This window comes from Kryptolebias marmoratus, linkage group LG24 (assembly GCF_001649575.2).
Source record: "Kryptolebias marmoratus isolate JLee-2015 linkage group LG24, ASM164957v2, whole genome shotgun sequence".
Lineage (NCBI taxonomy): Eukaryota > Metazoa > Chordata > Actinopteri > Cyprinodontiformes > Rivulidae > Kryptolebias > Kryptolebias marmoratus.
Window position 1 is genome coordinate 950076 of NC_051453.1, and position 20808 is coordinate 970883.

Sequence of the window (20808 nt, forward strand, 5' to 3'; positions counted from 1 at the left end):
TTTTACCTATAACAAAAAATCAATGTTTTCTGTATTTTTAGTGTGTGGGAATCTCATGGTTTTTTTTAAATAAATCATATTAGTGTAACAATTGAAAAGACTTAAAAGGTTCAGGCAGCACTCAAATCCTTTATTTACAATTCAAGAACTTTAAACCTGGATCAACAAAAACAGACGTGAATGCTAACACTACATTCAGATGGTGCTAACATGTGTGAAACTTGATCACCAAAAGGGTGTTGATGAAGAGAGCAACCTCAGTGTACTTGACTTTGAACTCTCTCTTAAAGGGTCCTTCAGTGAAAACAAATGACAACACTTTCCTAGAAACACCTCACTGAGTGAATTAAAAAGCCCAGACATATGCCAGTGCAGATGACTGGATTAGATTTTTGCTCAGATGATAAAGCTTTTTGTTGTTTTCTGCAGAAGGTGAACTTCACAAGTTCCTCAAATGCCTGAATCACCTCAATCAGAGGAAAACACCTTTTGTTTGGCTTAAATGCAACCCCATCTGTTGTAAATTATCCCCATACTCTCATTGCCTCTCTCTTTTCCTGTCTCTCTCTTCCTTTCTCCATCTGTTGTGATTGGCTAGTTTTCTCTCCCTGCGCTTTGCTGGTATAAATCACCGCTGGGGGTGGAGATACTAAGTGCAGCCTGCTGTCTAATACTGAGGGAAGCTGTTATAAAAACTCTGCTGCTCACAACTACACAGTTGCCTCCCTGCTGTCAAGCACTGACTTTGGATTTTTAAGATTCCACCATGTGCAAAGGACTTGCAACACTACCTGCAACATGCTTTAAAAGGTAAGCCCAATATAGTTTCAACAACAGGTGGAAATATATGTCTTTTTGTGTGAAATGCTGTTTCTGTCTTAATATCTTACATGAGAGATCTTTCAAACCAGTTTGTAACTTCAGCTAATTTCAAATGAGAAGAACCAGAATCTGCTAACATCTTGTTTAAATGAAGCTGATGGTCAAATGTGTAAGACTTTGTTTTGATATTTTCAGTGCAAACAGAGTAAAATTGTGTTTCCCCACAGTGCGAAGGACATCAAGCACAAAATAAGCTTCTTACTGCAGAAACCTGAAGCCCAAGCAGCAGATCAGAGAGAGATAAAGGAGAAAACCGCCACTGCTGCTGCAAAGAGGTCAGAAAGATTCTCAAAGAGAATTTATTGATATTTATATTAACTCTAATTAGGTCAAACAATCTACTCTGACATGCAGTATTACAGATGAATCAATGTCAGTTTATGGATAAAAGCCTGAGAAACATGATGGTGGAGGGTTTGTTAGAAACTTCTATACTGATAAATATTCAGATTTTTATTCTGATGAAAAACTTAAACAATCAGAAAATGAGTAAAGTTTTCAATTTGTAGGATTTATTTTCATTGGTCTAAGTGATGCTAATTTCATTGGCTTTCTTACACAAGACACACAACTTTAAAAATAATCTAAAATTATATATAATCTGTCCATAAACAGAGCTTTAATTTCTTCTCTGTGTGAAAAGGAATAAAAATCTTCAAACTGTAGAATTTCTGTATAAATTTTGCTCTGAAATAATCATTGTAAATGTACAGTGTGCACATCCTTTTTTTCTGGAGAAAGATGAAGAGGTGCTGAGAACATTTCATGTGGAAACAGAGCTTGCTTTAATGCACTTAGTTGGAAAGCCATTTTCCTGAAAGCCAAACTGATAATTTCCTGCCTGATGCAACAGCCATTAATTCCCTCCCTGAAATCATTTGTGTCTCCTTTTATTTCTGCAATTGTTTTGGGTAAACTGGAGAGCTAAATTTAAACGTGGACGTGAGGCGGAGGAGCAGGATCTGCCCGCAGGTTGTGTTCCCACGAGAAGCCTATAATTGCTCTTTATGAGAAGGTGACGGCAGTGACCTTTGCTTCTTAGTTACATATAATCCATCCAGTCGCAGCGATCAATATTTTGCTGATGCATTCATGTATGCACATACAAACGACCTTTTATTCATGTTTGCTGATGTTTCTGAGGCCATGGAATCTTTAAGGAAGCAATATTATGTTTTAAAGGTCAGATGACTCATGCCGATGCTATAAGAAATGTCAACATGGATCACTGAGATGGTACAGCTGGTTCAGGATGAGTTGCTTGTACCACCTTGATATAATGCTCCTCTGTTCTTTAATATCAGTTTTTAATTGTGTTTGCAGAAAGAAAAAAGAAGAAAAACAGAAACACTGGTGTCTCAGTCTTTGATTATCTAATTAAAACTAATCTATCAACACACTTTAATGCAACACTCTGGAAACAATTCTTAAAGATGACAAAAGCCGAAGCGTTTATAGTTAAAATGCTCTCCTTTTATTTTTGCTTTAGGGTGCCGGACACAGCCGATGTGGAGAAATGGAAGGAGTCTTTCAGCCATGTGATGAGCAATGAAAGTAAGTGTGACATTATATTAAAGTTAGTGAGTTTTAGCTGGAGTAGAGGATTAAATTTAAAGCAGTGGAGCAGAAGTTTGTCTGATCCTGAATATAATTGGCTCTGACGGTCAGGCAGATGCTTGACTCATTTGTTCTCAGCAGTGGAGTCAGTCTCTGTGGGTTCATAAAAGATAAAACTGGACAAAATGAAGATTCTCATGTGATGTAAGAGCACCACAATCATGAGAATGATGGACACTATTCTCACTTCTGTTCTTTTTGGATTAGTTTTTCATTAGAATTGTTCAGCAGCATCAGTCAGTTAAGATAACAAAACACTGGGGCTTTATTATCAGAGGGAAGTGAAGGAGGCTTGGATACGGCACACAAACACTCAGACACTCTTCAGCTTCTTCTCATGCTCCGTTTTTTCTACTACGTGTCACAAGGCACTGCTGAGAAGCCCCTCAGGGCGTTCTGACCAGTGCAGAGCTTTATGTGTCTGTGTGCTTGTGCATATATCTGTAAGTCCTCGGAGAATTTCACCGAGTGTGTGGATAAAAACGGAGGAGCAATGGCCTTGCGGGAAACCAGCTGAGTTCTGACCCACTGCGTCCCATGAACTTCTCCACTGACCTCCAACGTCGTCACGTCTTCTCTCTGCCTTCATTTGTCAGCTTCTGTTGGCTTAATCTTCTTTTGTTTACGGCATTGTGACCTAAACGGTTTCCACAATCTGTCATCTTTGTCATGCTGGACTTTGGAGCATTGCAGCTTCCTCTGTGCAGTTTTATGACACTACTGTAGAGACTCAGATCTGTTTGCTCTGCTCTTCCATCAGTTGAAAAATCCATCACCTACCGTCAGATAACAGCCTCTGTGGCCAGCAGATATCAGTAAAACAAGAAAAAACAAACAAACACACAAAACAGAAAGCCCAGTTCTGGTCAAACACGTCATTGTCTGTCCATCAGCCATTGTTTGAATGCAGATGAATTGGAAACCAAAGCAGATAACAGTTGACATTTTAGCCGATACATTTGGCCTTTTTGCCTTGTTTACCTGCATGAGAAAAAAAGACAAGTCAATAACACTTAGCTCCGAAACTGAAGGGGTTTAAAGCTTCATGCTTTATTTCAAAGTCATGTTTGCTTTATTATTACATATCCCTCCATTATTTGTTTTTATAATCTTTTAACAGCATCTAATTCTAATAGCAGCAGTTTTGCTTTCCTCAAACAGGTTATTAATAATTTAATCACAATTCTGGCAACAAACCAAGTCTCTAATATTATGTTTTTATCTTTAATTTGAGTAACATTTACCCATATCTGGACATGTTCTCTCCACGTTAGACCTGTTTGTCTGTAATGTGGATTTTTTCCTCTTCCAGTGGGTCGGTCAGTCTTCACCACCTTCCTGAAGTCAGAGTTCAGTCAGGAAAATGTGGACTTCTGGACTGCTTGTGAGGATTTTAAGAATACTCCATCATCCAAGATGGCTACCAAAGCCAAGCAGATCTACCAACAATTTGTTGAGGCAGATGCTCCTAATGAGGTAATGAGGTTTTATTTGATAACAGATAATGAGAGTGACAACTCTGTATTAGGAAGTGTTTTTTTTTGTTTTGGAAAAAGAGAACTGAAACTTGGGCTAAAATGGTAAAACAAACAAAATAAATAAATTAATTAGCATGTTTGAAATCCAGGATTATATTTGGGTTCACAAGTGCAGCTGCACTCTCCTCTTCAGTGAATATTTGAATTTATTTGCGACTGAAAACACTCATGAAACAGCATCCAGTCAGCTTCTGGATCAAAAGGGAAACTGATGATTAGGGATGTGTTGAACTCCACAGGAAGTTTGGAAACAGGGATAAAAAGAAACTCGGCTTATTATTCATATCTTGTTTTGATTCCTTCTGATTAAAACTGCCTTTTAACTGAGTGTGTCCTCCCTCTGTAATCTTTGATTCTTTCATCTCATTTACTTCTTTACTGAGCTTACTGAGCCCCAATGGTGCCTCTGGCCAATTTAGACTTTTTAGTCATCACTAGAAGAAAGAAATATAAATTTGTTTCTTTTTGACGAGTTTTTGAGGTCACCCTCTTTTGAGTAAACCCTTTTCACAACTTTTATTTCCTGTTTCTTTTTCACCCATTTGAAGGTAAACTTGGATGCAGCCACCAGAGAAAAAACGAGGCAGGAAGTGGAGGACGGCAGCTCGTCTTGTTTCGACGAGGCTCAGAAGATGATTTACACCTTGATGGAAAAAGACTCATACAGGCGGTTCCTGAAGTCCAAACTGATTCAGGATCTGTGTCAGAAGGAGCGCAGCTGTGCTCCGGAGAAGAGAGGCTGCGACTGGGCTGACAGCAGGCAGGTGTTAGCTGGTGGGGCGTAAACACGAAGCATGACAGGAAGATTAAACGCAGAAGCCAAAGATTGAAAATGGAAATGAGAACTATATTAGGAAGGACAAAAAGTTAGGACAATGTTGGTTTTGATGGTGACTTATGAAAGTTTATTTGGGATGAGTTTATTCTCAAAACACCCTTCTACTTGCTGTTATTTACTTGTCGTGTTTAGTCATCATATATTCAACAAAAATGTAATGTTTCCCATTCATCCAGTAATTTTCAGAATCAAACAGACCGATGAGGACAGAATGAATGTTTCGTATCTCGATGCAGTTCAGAAATAAAAGTGCATGCTTCCACTTTTCCTGCTAAACAAAACCCACTCCCACCTGAAACAAATCAGTCATCTGGGAACAAAGGAAAGGAAAGAGAAAGGTTTTTTTTTTGTTTGATGACAGAGTGAATGTTGACATTTAGTCCATATTTTTTAACCACTTAAAAGTGAAAGATTTCATTATTGTTTCAGTTTATAAACCTAACCGAACCGACTGAAAGACTCATCTAAAAACAGGAACATAACAAGGAAGCCAACGATGCATTCATACTCTAACACCAAACTAACAGACTTTATTTACATTGATTATTCAGAAGGGTAAACTTAAGATGTTTTATTAAAAGAGTAAAATATAGAGGACCTGCATGAAACTAGAATAAAACAAGAAAGAGGAAATAGAAAGCAGGCTGCGATGTGACGAAGCAGAGAAAAGAGAAGAAAATGAAGAATAAATAAAACAATGATAAATAACAGTAATAGAAGGCTCTGGCATTATCCAAAGTATACCACAGTTTAAAAAATATTCACTCAAAATGCATAAATCTGCTGAATTAATTGGCTTTTATTTATAAGCTCAGGCTTATGTTGCTCATTTTTGAGAAGCAGAGGTCGTTTTTTTTAACTTCATAGTAGATAAAATGTGTTTAAATGACATACAACCAGTCAGAGATGCTCACCAAGACATTTACGCTTCTAGATTTATAAGGTTTATTACAAAACATTACATGCTTTTAAATTGTATTAGTTTAGATAACTTTAATTTAATATTTTCACATTACCGTCACTGTCTTCGTTTTTAAAGCTAAACAAGAGATCAAAATTGCTTTTTAAATAAGGGTTTTAACAATTTAACTCACCTGGAAACCTACAGTTTTGATACATTTGTTGAATAAATCCTTGCATCTGTAGTAATATTATAAAAACCTGATTGAAGTGATGAAGCTTTTCTTTCAAATGAGGAGAAAACAGACACTAAATTTATGTTGGGTTCAGCTGACAGACCAATCAGTATTAAACATTTTCATTTATAAGGATTTATTTATATTCTACACATTGCACAGTATATGTCACCTCAGTGCATTAAAGAAACTTCATGTGTTCGTTGGGTTTAGAAGGATGCCATCATAAGGACATATGGGTTCACAACCTAATATTTTTTATCAAATATTTAGTTTTCATTTCGTTCACCCTTACGCTGTTTCTGACACATTTTACAGCAGCAGATGGACGCTGCTGATCCGCTCCCATCACTTTGTTGAACTGTAACAACAGGCTTTGGTGTGTGAACGTCTTAACATCATCGTCTCAACCTACACTGTGAAAATGGTGACTTTGTGCACGTTCAGTGAAAACTTTGAGCATGCTTTTATATCAGTAATGGTGGTGTTTTTTGGTTTGCATGCCGAAACAGTTGGTGAATAACAAAATTGTGACTTTTCTTTTATTTTTTTGAAAAATAACGGATGTGTCATGCTGCTTTGTTCACATTTTTACAGATGAACCTAATGTGCTACGTTTAAAAGAAAATGTAATAGTGGCCTTGCATAATTAGGTGTTTAATCAAAATGTATAATGTGATGAATTAAAGAACATCATTGTGTCTGTAGATATTTATAAGACAATGGTTTGTCCTATTTATGTCATGTCTGTGACCATTGAAACAGAAAACTGAAAAATAAAATTTGCGATATGTGCTGCTTAATGTAATAATGTTCCATAATATTAGCTGCTTAATCTGATCTAATCCTAATAATGTTTCAGGATTATGATGCTTATGAGAAAAAAATGGTTTATATTTAACATTTTCTATAACACATATATAAATGGCTTCACAAAGAAGACCAAATTCACTGGCTCATATATAATTATAAATATTATTACAGTAAATCACTAAAATATCCTCAGGAGTGAAGTACAGCTGAATGAACATGGTATGTTAGATTTTAGAGCACTCATAAAGAGAAAAAACTGAACTTTTGTGTTTCTTTGCTGCCTAGTTGTTGCTTTCTGGACCAACTGAAGAGGAACAAAGGAAGATTAAGATATTATTAGGTAAAGTTTGCATTAAATTGGCTTAAAGAAGTGGTTTTATGCTTACATTTTCTTTTAACCAAAATGAACTAAACTCAGATAACAGGCTTGGGGTTAAAAACTGAAGTGTTGTTTACAACAAATAAACAAAACATCTTGTAAAAAACATCCGTGGATACTTTGTCAGGGCGCCGTGATTAATCCTAGTTTATTTCAAACAGAACCAAGATTATTAAGCGAGTCTTTCCAGCCACTGTTGGGACATCAGAGGAAAACAACTGTCCAACCATGATTCCAAATACAGGTGAGTGGAAAGGAAGAGTTTAACCCGAACCCTTTAAATAACACCTCAGAAACCTTTTTTTCATTTGTCTGTTATTTAAACTTATTTACACTGAACACAGTTCTGTAGAAAAGAAAACATTTTTATGTGGCATTACTTCACCAACACAGGAGGATAAAAAAATCTATGTCTGATTTTTAGTTAGGTGGTTATCAGCTTTTTAATATTATTTTTGTCAGTTATTTGAGTAATCTTTGTGGGTTTCCTTTTCTTCTTCTTGACTTTTTCACATTCTTGTCAGAAGTCGTTCCAGTATGAAAAGCTCAGAGAAGATTTCAGTTTTGTGCTCCAAACCAATAAAATCATTAATTTTTTCTTGAAATTTTAAAAGCATAATTTGAAAGCTTAACTTGTTGCTGTATTGAAGGTGTCTTGCCCCTGTGTCCGCTCTCACACTCATGTCCTAACTTCATGTTCTGTTTGAAGGCAGCTAATCTGTGAGAATGACGTACGACCTCAGCTAATCTTCACATCGAGCTTTAACAGCCAGAGAGGCTGAAAGCACGCATAAATATTTACTGTTGGGTCATTTCTTTCTGCCTGGATTCCTGTAAGAGCCCAAAAATAGAATAAAAGTGTCCTGATGTTTTTTATCTTTTAGTGTAGAAAGATTTTAATAATTCAGCGACATCCTGACAGGAGCTCCAAATTTCCCACAAATGCCTGAATTGGAGACTTGTGCTGTGATGCAAAATTAATTTATTCTCTCAGAGCATGATTGCAGTGACAGATGTGACAATTCATGTCGAGTTTGTCTTGTCAAAGAGTCATATATTGTTAATAATATGAATATTCAAAGGAGAACATAGAAATGTCTTGTTTCTGTCTGATATCCTGCTCTGCATGTCATCCTGAGCATGAATGAACTCTGGTTTCTGAGGCCTTCTGACACGATTGTTTTTTGTGTTTTTGAATTATTTCCTGCTTTTGTTTTCATTGTGTTCAGCTCGTCGTGGTGTGTTTTTCCCCTCAGTACTTTTCCACAGTCGGCCTGCTTGGCTCCATCTACACCTGATCCCAGTTAGTTCTTACCCACCTGTGTCCAATCTGCCTATTAGCCTCGCTTCTTACAGCCTGTCTGCAGTGGCTCATTGTTGCTCCACGTCCTGCTTCTCCTTGACTTTAATCCTGAGGGTTTTGTATTCTGTTGTTGTTTTTTAATGCCATAATAAAGCTCAAGTTTAACTCTAACCCTTTGAATTTCATGTTGTCATCTAAAATAAATTAAATCAACAACATGAAAAGAGTGAAAAGAGTTGTTTAAAGGGACTTCAGCAGCAAAAGCAAGAGGAAAATATTCTCGATTTGAATTGAAATCATCAATAACTTGTGTATTTACAGTGATAATAAATGTCAGCACTCAACTATTAGACTGACATTAATCTGTCTTTAAGATTATTTACATGTATTTATTTAGCACTTTTATCCAAAACCACTTAACAAGTTGAGGAGCAAAGAGAGACTCAGTTTCTTTCCCAAGGACATGTTGACATTTTCAAACTAGTGGATGGCCATTTTTATTTGATCATTATGATGAATGCTACAAGACTCCTTGAGAAAATTAAATAGAGGATGATCTTAATTCCCCACTGAATATGGGATGAAATTATTGCAGCTTGTCTGAAATCAGATTACAGCAGGATAATGTAATTTTATGTCTGAATAAATATATTTGTCAGATTCTAAGAAAAATAAAAGCCTTGTTATCCTGACAGAGCCGTGCAGACTTTTAAAGGTAAAGTGCTCGAAAACAAAATAAAATACAGATGCCCTGCAGGGATGTTTCCTTTTTGTAGTCATGGTATTGTAGTTTGTGCCTTTCATCGTGAGTACATTTACACTGCAGTATGAAAAATCTGCATCTTTTTACTAGAATTACATGACTAGCCAACGTAGAAACTGCATTCTTGCTCAGATTCAGGTTTTTGTCCCTTGGAAAAGGTTACTGGGTTTATTAAACGCCTAAAATGAAAATAGGTAATGTGGTTACAGAGTAGATACCTGTAGCCCATGGGAGTTTAACTGACCAGGAAATAGACAGTGTCTGATTTAAAGCTAATTTTATTACAGCCAGACAAAATGCCAAGTCTGAGACAAAGGAAAAGGTAAAGTCTTACATTTTCCAACAGTTTTATGAACTCCTGGGGGACAATCTTGGCTTATCAAATGTGGGGTAACTCGTTCTAAACAATGTAACTCTGCACCGTAACCTTTGAGGATTATTTCAGTGCAAACGCAGATAACTTCATTAGCAGAATATTAGAAATCTCAGTGGGACAACAGAGAGTGTTTGACTTTTGGCTTTTTCTCATCCCGTCACTGTTTTTAGCCTGCCGTCTCACCGTAAACACAATGAATCATGACAAAATCATTCCTCCCCCCTAGTTTGATTACATAACTGAGTTATTAACTGAATCAACAACAAAGTGAAGCCAAACTTATCAAAGAAAGGACATTTTAACCAGCTATTACAATGTCTTTAAAGAAATAAATAAAAACGTGTCTTTTTCCCTTTATTGATGAGAAAATGCCAGCAAAGTGTTCTGCCCATGCTGTGATCACACAACAGCCAATATAACCATTTCCCTTTAAATCTTATGATGTTTACCACCTTGCTCCCTTCAGGTTCAGTGTTTTTTGTTGTTCCTTGTCCTATCTGCTCTCTAACCAATGACTCACCTGTTCTACACAGGCTGTTCTTTATTTCTGATACTTCACTCATGCCAGTGAGCCTAACATTCATTACTTTAATCTGGGTCCAAAGACAGAAACACATAGAACCTGTTTCCAACAGCGCATGTTCTTTTTTTATTGGCATACTACTATATTTGTGGGTGCCAACACTGCAAAAAACTGGAGTTTGTGGTCTCAGCTAAAATAACTTCAAAATGTTCTCCCAGCTGTGTGCAGGGGCAGAAAACAAAAGTAAAGCAAGGTGTGGTAATGAAAGACCCAGTTTTCCGTTGAACCTTTTTTGGTGTTTCTTTGTAGTGACACCATAAACAATGTGTAACTCCACTTCATTGTTGGTGACTCACTTCCTCTGGGAACAATCATGTCTGATGGTAATTTTACATTTGTTTTATGTTTTAAATCTTCAGCTGATTGAGTTGCATTAGTATGAGCTGAAATGAGAGAAGTCTGTGTTCTCTTGAAAATGCCTCCAGCCTACAATCAGTTCCTATTATGACCCCAACATTGTAATATCAGTGTAACCCTCCCACACTCTGCAGGACATCAGTAAGCCCTGTAAATCCTCCCTCCACAGTAAGGAGTCTAACCCGAACCCTAGATACCAATTTGGTGAGGTCTGTTTAGATCTATGGGGCTCGTTCAGCTTATGTGAGAGAATCTCAGCTGCTAGGAAGGCCGGTGAAGAATGAGAATCTGCGTGCCAGGTGTAGACAGGATCCAATGAGTTCAATGAATGAAGTGTTCATCCAGGGCAGAGTAAGGACAGGTCGTCCATTCTCCCATCTATCACTGTCCTTGGGGTTCACCTGTGAGCTGCGTCCTCCTGTCACCTGGCTAACGAGCCCCAGACCTCTTTTCCAACAACGAATTGCCTTTTTGATGTGGGACACTCCAAATGCTATCTGTCTATGCTCTGATGGTCAGTGAGTTTTAGTGGCAAAAAGGGGACCTACTAAGTTTGAAGTGATTGGTTGTTTAAGGTCACATCTGGCTAAAAATGAACCAAAATAAAACAAAACAGAAAATACTGGATGTTCTATTGCATGTTTTATTCCTAACTTTGAAAAGTTTGACAAATAAAGAAAAACCTTAGAAAAGAAGAAACTACCCCAGCAGCAATAAATTGGGACTATTCAGAACTGTCAAAGTACACCAGTGAGTCTCAGACTTTGTTACAGTAGGCAACAACAAAAAAACATCACTAGGACGGAGTGATAACTTGCTGCTTTTTGTAGTGTTGCCAGTGAACAGTGTCATGTTTGGCTGGTACAGTTTGTGTAGCCCCTGGAGCACAGCTTGTGGAACTGCATTGACTTGATAACTCAGAAGAACAAAGCTCAGCCGTCGAGATAAAATCACAAACAGTTTTCACTCCAGGCAAGGTTTGGAACACAGGTCGTCCGAAAATAAATCTTACAAAGTTATCACAAAAAAATCACTTAGTCTGGGCAAAGTTCAAAAACATAAAGAAAGATTTAGTGACCATGCAGGGAAAGGGGGGGCCTGACATGGATGTACATGAAAGAGCTGACATATAGACAAGGGAATGCAGGAGGCAGAGGTCAAATGTATGTTCCAGGACAGTAATAACATACCAAAGGTTTTACTTTGTTCATATAAAAAGAATCAAGATCTTTAACTGCAAATGTGATTTCTGCTGCAGTGTTTAGTCTAATCCACAAATTTCTGCAAAGTAAATGAAACGTCACTGTTCCATGCAAAGTATAAACAAGCTTTAATGCTGAAAGAACACAGACACCTTCAATTTTAAATGCTTTACTTACTTAAGATTCCACACTTCAAAGTGCAGCAGATAAATGTGCAGGGGGGGTCAAAGTTCAAGTGACAGTGTTATGATAAAATGCATCATGTTGGAGCTGGACGACTGTAAGATGCAAAAGCATACTGAGTTCGAGGAGCTGCAGGACATACAGTTTATTTTTGTTTTACTTTTAGTACACAGTTTGAAATGAAGGATAAGTAAACAAACAATGATAATAGAGCCCAGATGGAACCAGTCAAGTCAAGTAATCACACAAACAGGAAACACATGTTCTGTTCTGTACCTGTTATGACAAAGAAAACTCAACATGAAGTAAGAAACAGGAATGTTCATTATCTTCAAATAATGGCAGTACGCTTGAATAATTATTTGCTTTCTCAGTTCTTAATGTGTTTGTCTTGCAGGTCAAGTCAAATAGATCCTCCAAGGACATTTTATTGAGGACTGAAATAAAAAAAGACGTCCCAGTCACTGCTGACACTTTAATTGACTTTAGATGGTAAGATCATTTAAATGTATTCAATTGAGCTAATTATAATGTGCTTTTAAAAAAGACTTTTTAATCCTGAATTTAATAAAATGACTTTCAAATGATTCATGAGTTACATCTTAAAAGGATCACAGTAGCTGTCAAAGATGTGCAGAAAGACGTCCCACAAGGGCTTCATGCTTGGCTTCTTTTCTTTGATATGCAGCTAAGTGTGCATTTTATGTTCACTGATCACGCTTGTCAGATATACCTAATGAGCCGATCCAAACTAGACAGCACTAAATGCAGGCTTGGAAACACTTTGGATTTGATTGCTGAGACAAGTTTTGTAAAAGGCCTGATGGATTTAACAGTCTGAAGACAGATGTGTCCTGTGCCTCACTGAAGGACCACACACTGACCTGATGGGACTCAAAGCAAGCTGCAGAATCTCTGCTGAGACATTTCTTGTTGGTTTCCTTATAATAAAATCAAATAAGACTAAAATATCAAACTGATATGTCTGTGAGAATGCGACTGATTCAAGCTGTCAGAGTTTGTCAATCAGTGAAACACCAGAAGGTTTTAAGTCATTTTAAATTTTAGCTTTACAACAGTATGCTGCAAATCTGAAAATGTCTTCATGTTGGTGTGATACAGCTGATACAGCCAAGAAATGATTTTGTTTACAGTTGTCCATTTCTGCTTAAATCACACAGAACACATTTTACTATCAAATCTGGATGATCTAAAAGCTGCTCAATCTGAGATTAAAGGGCTTCATTAAAACTGAATGCTATACGTGGATTTCACTTTTTTTTCAATTTTTACTATTATTGGTACAAAAATCGGAATAATTCCAAAAATCAAACACTTTGAATTATGCGTAACTTTTAAATACGGGCTTTACTTTGTCAAAGCAAGTCCCATTTTGGTCTGCCTTGTGGACAAATGCTCAGGGAGTCAACTTTCCCCTCAGTTCTGCATTATAAAGTCATTTAGCACATGTTTTATTTTTGGCTCCCCTCGGAGGCTCAGATTTATCAGTGGTTATAGTTAATTATAGTTATCATCACTTTGAAAGGTCAGGTGGCTAAACTTTAATATACAAGGGCTTATTTATTCATTATTTGGAATTATTAATGTATTATTACATAACATGATGTTTTACTCAACCTTTAATGTGGGGACTCAGTTATTTAAATTGTTGGACTCTTTTGTGAATATTTGCTTATGTTTGAAAATGCAATCTTTCAAATCCAGCCTGGCAGGAGTCAGGTTGATAAAAAAGAGATTTTTCTAAAACTACAAACCAAAAAGGCTGATGGACAATGACAACTAAACAAATCTAAAATAAAAAAGCACCTTGGACATAATAATAAAAGTGTTGTTGCCGACAAATATTAAGCAGACAGGAAATATGCAAAGAAAAATTAACTGCTGAAGATAATTAAGAGTCTTGGTTTAGGGGTTATGATGAGAAACAGGAAAAAAGGAGGTAAAATATAATAATAACAATAATTCTCTGCACAAAATTCAATAAACAGAAACTCTGAAATCAAAGTAAAAACAAAATGTTTACTGAACAAAAGATAGAGACATGGATCTTAAAAGGAAACAGGAAATCTTTGGATCAGGTTTAAAAACAGAAGAAATAAAAAAATCATGTGTGATAAAACACGAATGAGATATTAAAGCAACTAATTAAAGCCAGCCTCACCACTTTACTTTCAAAATATTATTCATTTGACTAAATAAAGATTGTCCCAAGGTGCTTCCCTTACTTGAAGATGTTCATCCGGCCCGAGGCGCTTTTGTTTTCTTTATTTAATTGAGGAGTTTAATTCTTTGAATCTATTGCCACCATTTGCTGAGAACAAAGTTTAAATAAAAAAATCTAATTTAGTGGAACCAGTTGACACAACTAAAATAAGTAAAATTATTTTTCTTTCTTGTAGTGTAAAACATTAAAGACATTTGTACATATATATTTATATTTAACCATTTGTTTGCTTGACCTGCAGTGCAGAAGCATTGAATCATGGGTTTACCAACAAAAATCAAAGATATTTGCCACTTTTACTGTATCCAGAGAAGTAAAATGAAATAATATGTGTTGAAGTTTTACAAACTGGAAAGGGCCAAACGAGGTCTCATCCCAGCCTTCTGCTGCACACGATGGAGGAATGCTCTCTTTGAGAGGCTCCTCTGCTCACAGAGCAGAAATGCTCCCTCAAACTGATGAATTTCTTCGAGCACGTACCATCTTCTGTGCTTGTGTTGCACTTGTTATTCATGTGTGAGTTTTGAAACAAATTAAATGACCTACTTTTAGTTTGTAACAAGTCCATCCAAAATATGCTGAGAATATTATTGATTTTTGTTTATATCTTGCAACATTGTTCAATTTTTCACTCTCCTCCCTTCTTTTTATCTGCCCATTGTGACTGGATTAACGCCATTATAAACAACACCATCAAGAGGTGAGGTCTATAAAAAATAAATACATACTGGAATAGGTTGTGCCATTACAGGAAAAATATTAAAAATTCTGGTAAAGAGACACTAAATCATTAAAAGTGGCTGTTCGGTCACAGAAGACCTGTATTTGTGTGTGTTTGTTGCCTGCAGCGCCGGGTCTGGACAGGCTCAGACTCCCAGGCTTCAACTGAACTGCATTTTGCATTAACCTGCTTATCGCTGGGTTTTCTCTGTGGCTCTTCTAAACGCCAAGCAGCTGTGAGGTCTGATAATTGAAACCTGACAGGAGGATCTGGTGCGCTAATGTGATCATGCACACAAAGAAGCACGTATACCCACTGATACATGCACACACAAAGCCACTTATCTCTGCCACACAATTGTGCGTGCACTAAGTACATACGATACATACATCCCTGGGGCTACATGTCTGGAGGTCTGGTTTGTTTTGAAGGGAATTTTGAGTCATAAACACCACAGCCACTCTTTGTAGAAGCTGTGTTCTCAGTTAAGTGTTCTTAAACCATTTTAACTTTCCCATCCATGTCGGGATTTGCTTGGAGGACTTGATGTTAAAAAAGGATTTTAAAGGAATCGTGCATGATTGATTATGTTTTTGCATATAGCATGCATTCAAAGCAGTATACTTTTGATCACAGAGTACAGCTATACTTCTGTCTAACTGTAGTCCCCCACAGTCGAATCAGCTGAAGACTTTATACCATTGCTCAAGCTTTGAGTGCAAGAAACAGAACAGGGAGCATGAAACAGGAGAGAAAGAAAACCAGGAGTTTAAGTACTGGGGGTGGTTATTAGCTGATGAAAGGCAGCTGTGCTGAGTAGCAGAATTGAACACAGGTGTGACGAGCTGAAACACAACGAGGAGAATGACCTGCTGAACCAGAAAACACAACCAAAAGTCTCACTAGAGACTAAATGACTCACTGATGACAGTGATACAAACATCACTGAACGTGATCAGAAGGGAAGAAAACAAGAAACAAAACAAAACTATACACAAATTTCTATTCAACCTTACAAATACAGTTTGTTTAAAAGTGGTCCATATAGTGCAGAGGACCACCTGTTGATTTATAGCTTATTAATAGCTTATCGAGGTAACTTTGGGATTTTCAGCTTTCAGGCTTTGGACCCACAGACAAAATCAAAGACATGGAGCATCCCTGATGGACTGGGAATGAGCTTGACTGACTTAGTTATTAGTTCAGTTATACAGAGTCCCAGCACCTGTGCAGTCTTTTAGGATTGACTATTTCTTCTTGTTATTCTTGTGATGTTTTATGGCGATTAGGATAAACAGAAGGTGTGGATTACCACCCCCAACTGATATGGAGTGTGGATCAGAATATCTATTTGTCTATAATATGTATGTCATCAAGCTTATGTTCTAATAATTAACTTTGTTTTTCTAAAAACAATGAACGATTGACTATTTTCAGACATAGAGGGTACAAAACGTTATGTGGCTGCATTATTTTCTCCAGAGTTTTGAGTCTGTGGTAATTTCAGGCAAATACGTGCTCTTCATCCCAGAAAAAAAGTGAACATTTGATTATTTCCTCCTGAAAGAAAAACAGAGTGACTGATTTAAAAGACACAAAGATGAATGAAACAATGAGATGCATTATGGGATGAGCTGATAAGTGGCAGGTGTGAAGGTGAAACAAGCAAACCTGGGCAGGTGAGAGGGGACTGATTATGGAGAATAAAAGACATGCTCTCTTCACTCCACACAGACTAAGAACCCCAGCTGTGGCCATTAAACTCTATTGAAATGCAAAGATAGGATCAACAGGTAACGAGTGAGCCATGCTTTGTGTGAAACAGGAAATGTCTGTCACTATGGAAACTGAAAGGCACCTTATTCTCCTCATTACATGCTATACCCTTGTAACTGGGATTAAAGTATAAATGGCTTTAAAACTGATCTAACTGTATCGATCTGTAAAATATGCATTAAAGTTTAACAGTGTCAGCTTCATTTTCTATCTTTATTATTTGTATTTGTGTGACCATATTTATGAGTGTGGACTCACTATCTGAAGGTTTCATCCCTCCACCATCTGGTTTGAATCAGTTTGACAAAGACAAAATAAAGGGAAGACTGGGCAGGTGTTTGTCTTCACACTCCTACAGCAGCTGGGGAATCAGTTTCATGTTGAAAGAGGGAATAAAAAGCATGTTTGTACCATCTATCCTGTTTTTATTTTTAACCCACTTCTCCTTTCGAGGTTGTGGGAGGCTGGGGTCTATCTCCAGCAGTCACTGTGCGAGAGGTGGGTCCATCCTGGGCAGGAGTCAAGTCCATCACAGGGTCACATGGAGGCAAGACAAACAGCTATTCACTCATAGGGACAATTTAGAGTCACCAATTAACAGAACGTGCTTGGATCTCATCTGGGAGAGGAAACCATAGTACCTCCAGGGGAAGAACATGCAGACTCCACCCAGAGGTGATCCTGCAACCTGAGAGGCCACTGTTCTGACCGCTGCACCACTGCACCGTCCATGTCTGCACCATGCACAACTTTATCAACCGTATGTTTTCATTGGTTTTTATTTCCTGGGTTTTGATTTTTCTCTGCTTAATCTTGTCGATATAACATTTTTATTCAAAGTTTTCTCTTTTTAATTGAATTCTTTTCTTTTAAAATAAATACTTGATGAAAATCTGATTTTAACAAAAGGCTGTTCCGTTTTAAGATTTTGCTTCTTATTGTGTTACACTGAATAAGATTTTATTTGGAAAAACCCAGCTGTTAAATTAGTTTTAGTATAAAATCTATGTTAACGATTTAAACTGATTTTATTTGCATTGTCCATGGGCTAGCACCCAACCATTCTTGGGTAGTTGTGGGAAGTTTGTTTTAGAAAGATATGCTGAATGTAACTTGGAAAACAACCAAAGAAGATTTTCACAATTTTGAAGCCGATAAAAGCAATTTTCACAATTTCACGTTTACAATTTTGTAGCCAACGAGAGATCAAGGTCAAAAGAGGTACAGATTCATGGGTTTTTTAGAGGTTTGATTCAATTTTAAGTCTACTTTTGTGCCATTATTTAACATAATCTCTCAAACTTTCATGGTTTTAAAATAAAAAGGAACAAGTTAAAGTCCAGTCTGGCAGTTTCTTAGAACCTGTTTTAACAATCCATCCATTCCTGTCATTTTTTTTCCCCTGCTTTTCTGTGCAGCCTAATGGAGAGATGGTTCATATTTCCAGTGGTCACCAGGGTACCATCTGGACCAGGGGTCCTCCAGGGCCACCATCCTGCAGGTTTTACCTGTTTCTCTGCTCCAACACACCTGATTCAGAGGTTAAATTACCTCATGTTCTGCAGAAGCCTGTTAATGACACACTGATTAAAATCAGGTGTGTTGGAGCAGAGAAACAAGGAAAACATGCAGGATAGTGGCTCTCCAGGACCAGGGTTGCCCACCCCTGATCTGGACACATCACAGATTTTAACAAATCAAACCTAAATAGAAAATAAAATGTTGCTAAATGGAAAATAAAAAAAGTATTTTTACATGATATTAGCTGGCAGCTTTGGAAACACAGAGAGGAATGCAAAAACTTTTCTTTCTGCTAGCAGCAAATAGAACTTCATTGTTTACAGAACATTCTGTTAGTTTTCTCTCAAGATATTTCATACTTTGTAAAAAAAAAGTTTTTAAATCCCCTGATGCCATGTGGAGTGCCTAGCATGAAATCTTGTTCAACGCATCCTTCATCAATGAGGAACTAAGTGAACACTCGTGGCTCAGAAGCACCCACACCCTCTTGTCTTTTATTGATGCTTGAGTAAACAAACACAATTGTATAGTTTTATGCTCTTAATCCATCAACACAGACTATTTTTAACCCAGTGGGCAGATCAGCTCAGCTGGAAAGCTGCTAGCCGGAAGCTTGTCTGTTTTACAGAGGAGCACTGCTACTCTGAAAATGTCACAGAAAATAGTTTTAAAATGGCTCAAAGTGACATGAAGGGAAGGTCAAAACTTCAATAAAACACACAGTAAGAAGCAAATTCAAATATACAAAATAAAAAAGATCTATCTATCTATCTATCTAGAGAATAAAGTGAAGAAAGGGAGTACATCAGTACATTTTTCTACTGGGTCACAAGGTTTTTTTTTCTAAGTTGAATTTATTTAATCAACAAACCCTTTTTGCATAGAAAGCTACATTTTAATCTGGACCTAGATGTCAGTGAAGGGTGGAAATAACATGTTTCCATGTTTGCTTTTTGCAAGGACTTGATAAAAAATGAAATTAAATTGTTTATCATTCAGCTGCTGCATGATTTTGAAGAGGAGAAAAATTGCAGAGCAGAAAACACCTGCGACAGGGCAAGTCAGGTCTGCAAAGTTAGTTCTGTGATGCAGAATTAAGTAATTTGCCAACTTTTCTTCTTCTTGGAACAGAAAATTGTAATTAGGTTCTGCAAACCATCCATTTATTTTCTTTACCTTCTTGTTCCTGTCAGGGTTGCAGGCAGCTTTTGCCTTTCTCCTTCATTCATCCAAACCAATAAAACAAGTAAAGTTTCCACAGAGAAACTTTGCACACAGTTTCTGCAGATGGAAAAATGTTTCTATGATATATTTATAAAATGCTTACCACACATACCTATCATTAATTTTAAAGGAAGAAGACAACATCCTTCTGTTGGTAATGTAAATAAGGAAGTGGGCTGTGATTGGGGTTTGACAAACATCTGTGCATTTTATGAAGTGTTACATTAGAGATTTAATTTCATAACCATCTACTGTATTTGTTTCATAAACAGGAATAAATGCTCATTAGAATGTAAAACGTCTTGTTTGTAATTTGAACATTTTAGTATTAAAAATGGTTTTAAAGTTCCGAACTGTGAGACCACAGGGTTCCAGTAAATGTGACAGTCCAGTGCACTTACATGAGTTAAACAAAGGGTTTGTCAGAAATGTCACTAACCTCCTTCTGGGACCAAAAGCATGTGACCTTTTCCATTAATTCTACGAACTGTGGTAGTAAGAACTGCGTCTGTGGAAGCCTGTGACACTGTTAGCCAGAAGCCAGATTCTTGGTTGCATCTGTTTCCGCTCCACTCGTCACTCGTCTACGGACCACTCACATTCTTATTTGCTGTAGTAATTTATTTAGAAGAGGGGTTTTAAAAACGGAAATGAACTTTTAAAAGTTATCAGAGATATGGAATTGGATGCATTTCCTTGGAGACTTTTATTTTATTGTATATTTTCCCCTTCTCGTTCTGTATTGTTAACAAACTCCAGTCATATTTACTTTTTCAGAATTTGTTGGTTGCTCCTTGTAAGAATGAGTTGCAGTCTTGGGAACAGTTTCATCAAAAACAAACAAATAAAACTCACTAAATCAAATTAAATGGTTTATTTTCTTTTAGTCTGTGTAATTTGTCTTGAATTGAATTTGACAGAATAAGCCATATTCTGAAACAGTTATTAAATAAGGACTTTTTCAAATTAGAGCAGAGCCCATTAAGATTGGAACAATGTGCTTCATGTTTTATGGTAAAACTGGTAAAGTACATTAAAATACCCATCAGTGTTTTCATTAGTAGGACAGAAATTGATGTTTGCCTTTTTGTGGACACTTTGATGAACAATGTTCTTTTTAGCGAGTTCTATTCCAAACGTTTGTATTTAACATAAACATGTTTCTGTTTTGCTTCTTCTACTTGCTGCTCCTTTTAGGGTTCACTACAGTGGATCATCTGCCTCCACCATCCACTTCTGTCACACTAACCCTTCATAATCACATTCATAAACCTTCTCAGTGATCTTCCTCTTTTCCTCCCAGGTAACTTCATATTTAATATCCTTTATCCTTCCTTTGCACATCTTCCAA

The 20808-nt window shown here is 36.9% G+C and overlaps 1 protein-coding gene across 1 annotated transcript; it reads left to right on the forward strand.

Annotated features, from left to right (window-relative positions):
• Positions 1-640: 640 nt before the first annotated feature.
• On the forward strand, positions 641-6814 carry rgs4 (regulator of G protein signaling 4). Its single transcript, XM_017429089.3, has 5 exons — positions 641-810; positions 1050-1157; positions 2372-2436; positions 3812-3975; positions 4586-6814. The coding sequence occupies exons 1-5, from the start codon at positions 767-769 to the stop codon at positions 4820-4822; spliced, it is 618 nt and encodes a 205-aa protein (XP_017284578.1). The 5' UTR covers positions 641-766; the 3' UTR covers positions 4823-6814.
• The last annotated feature ends 13994 nt before the right edge of the window (positions 6815-20808 follow it).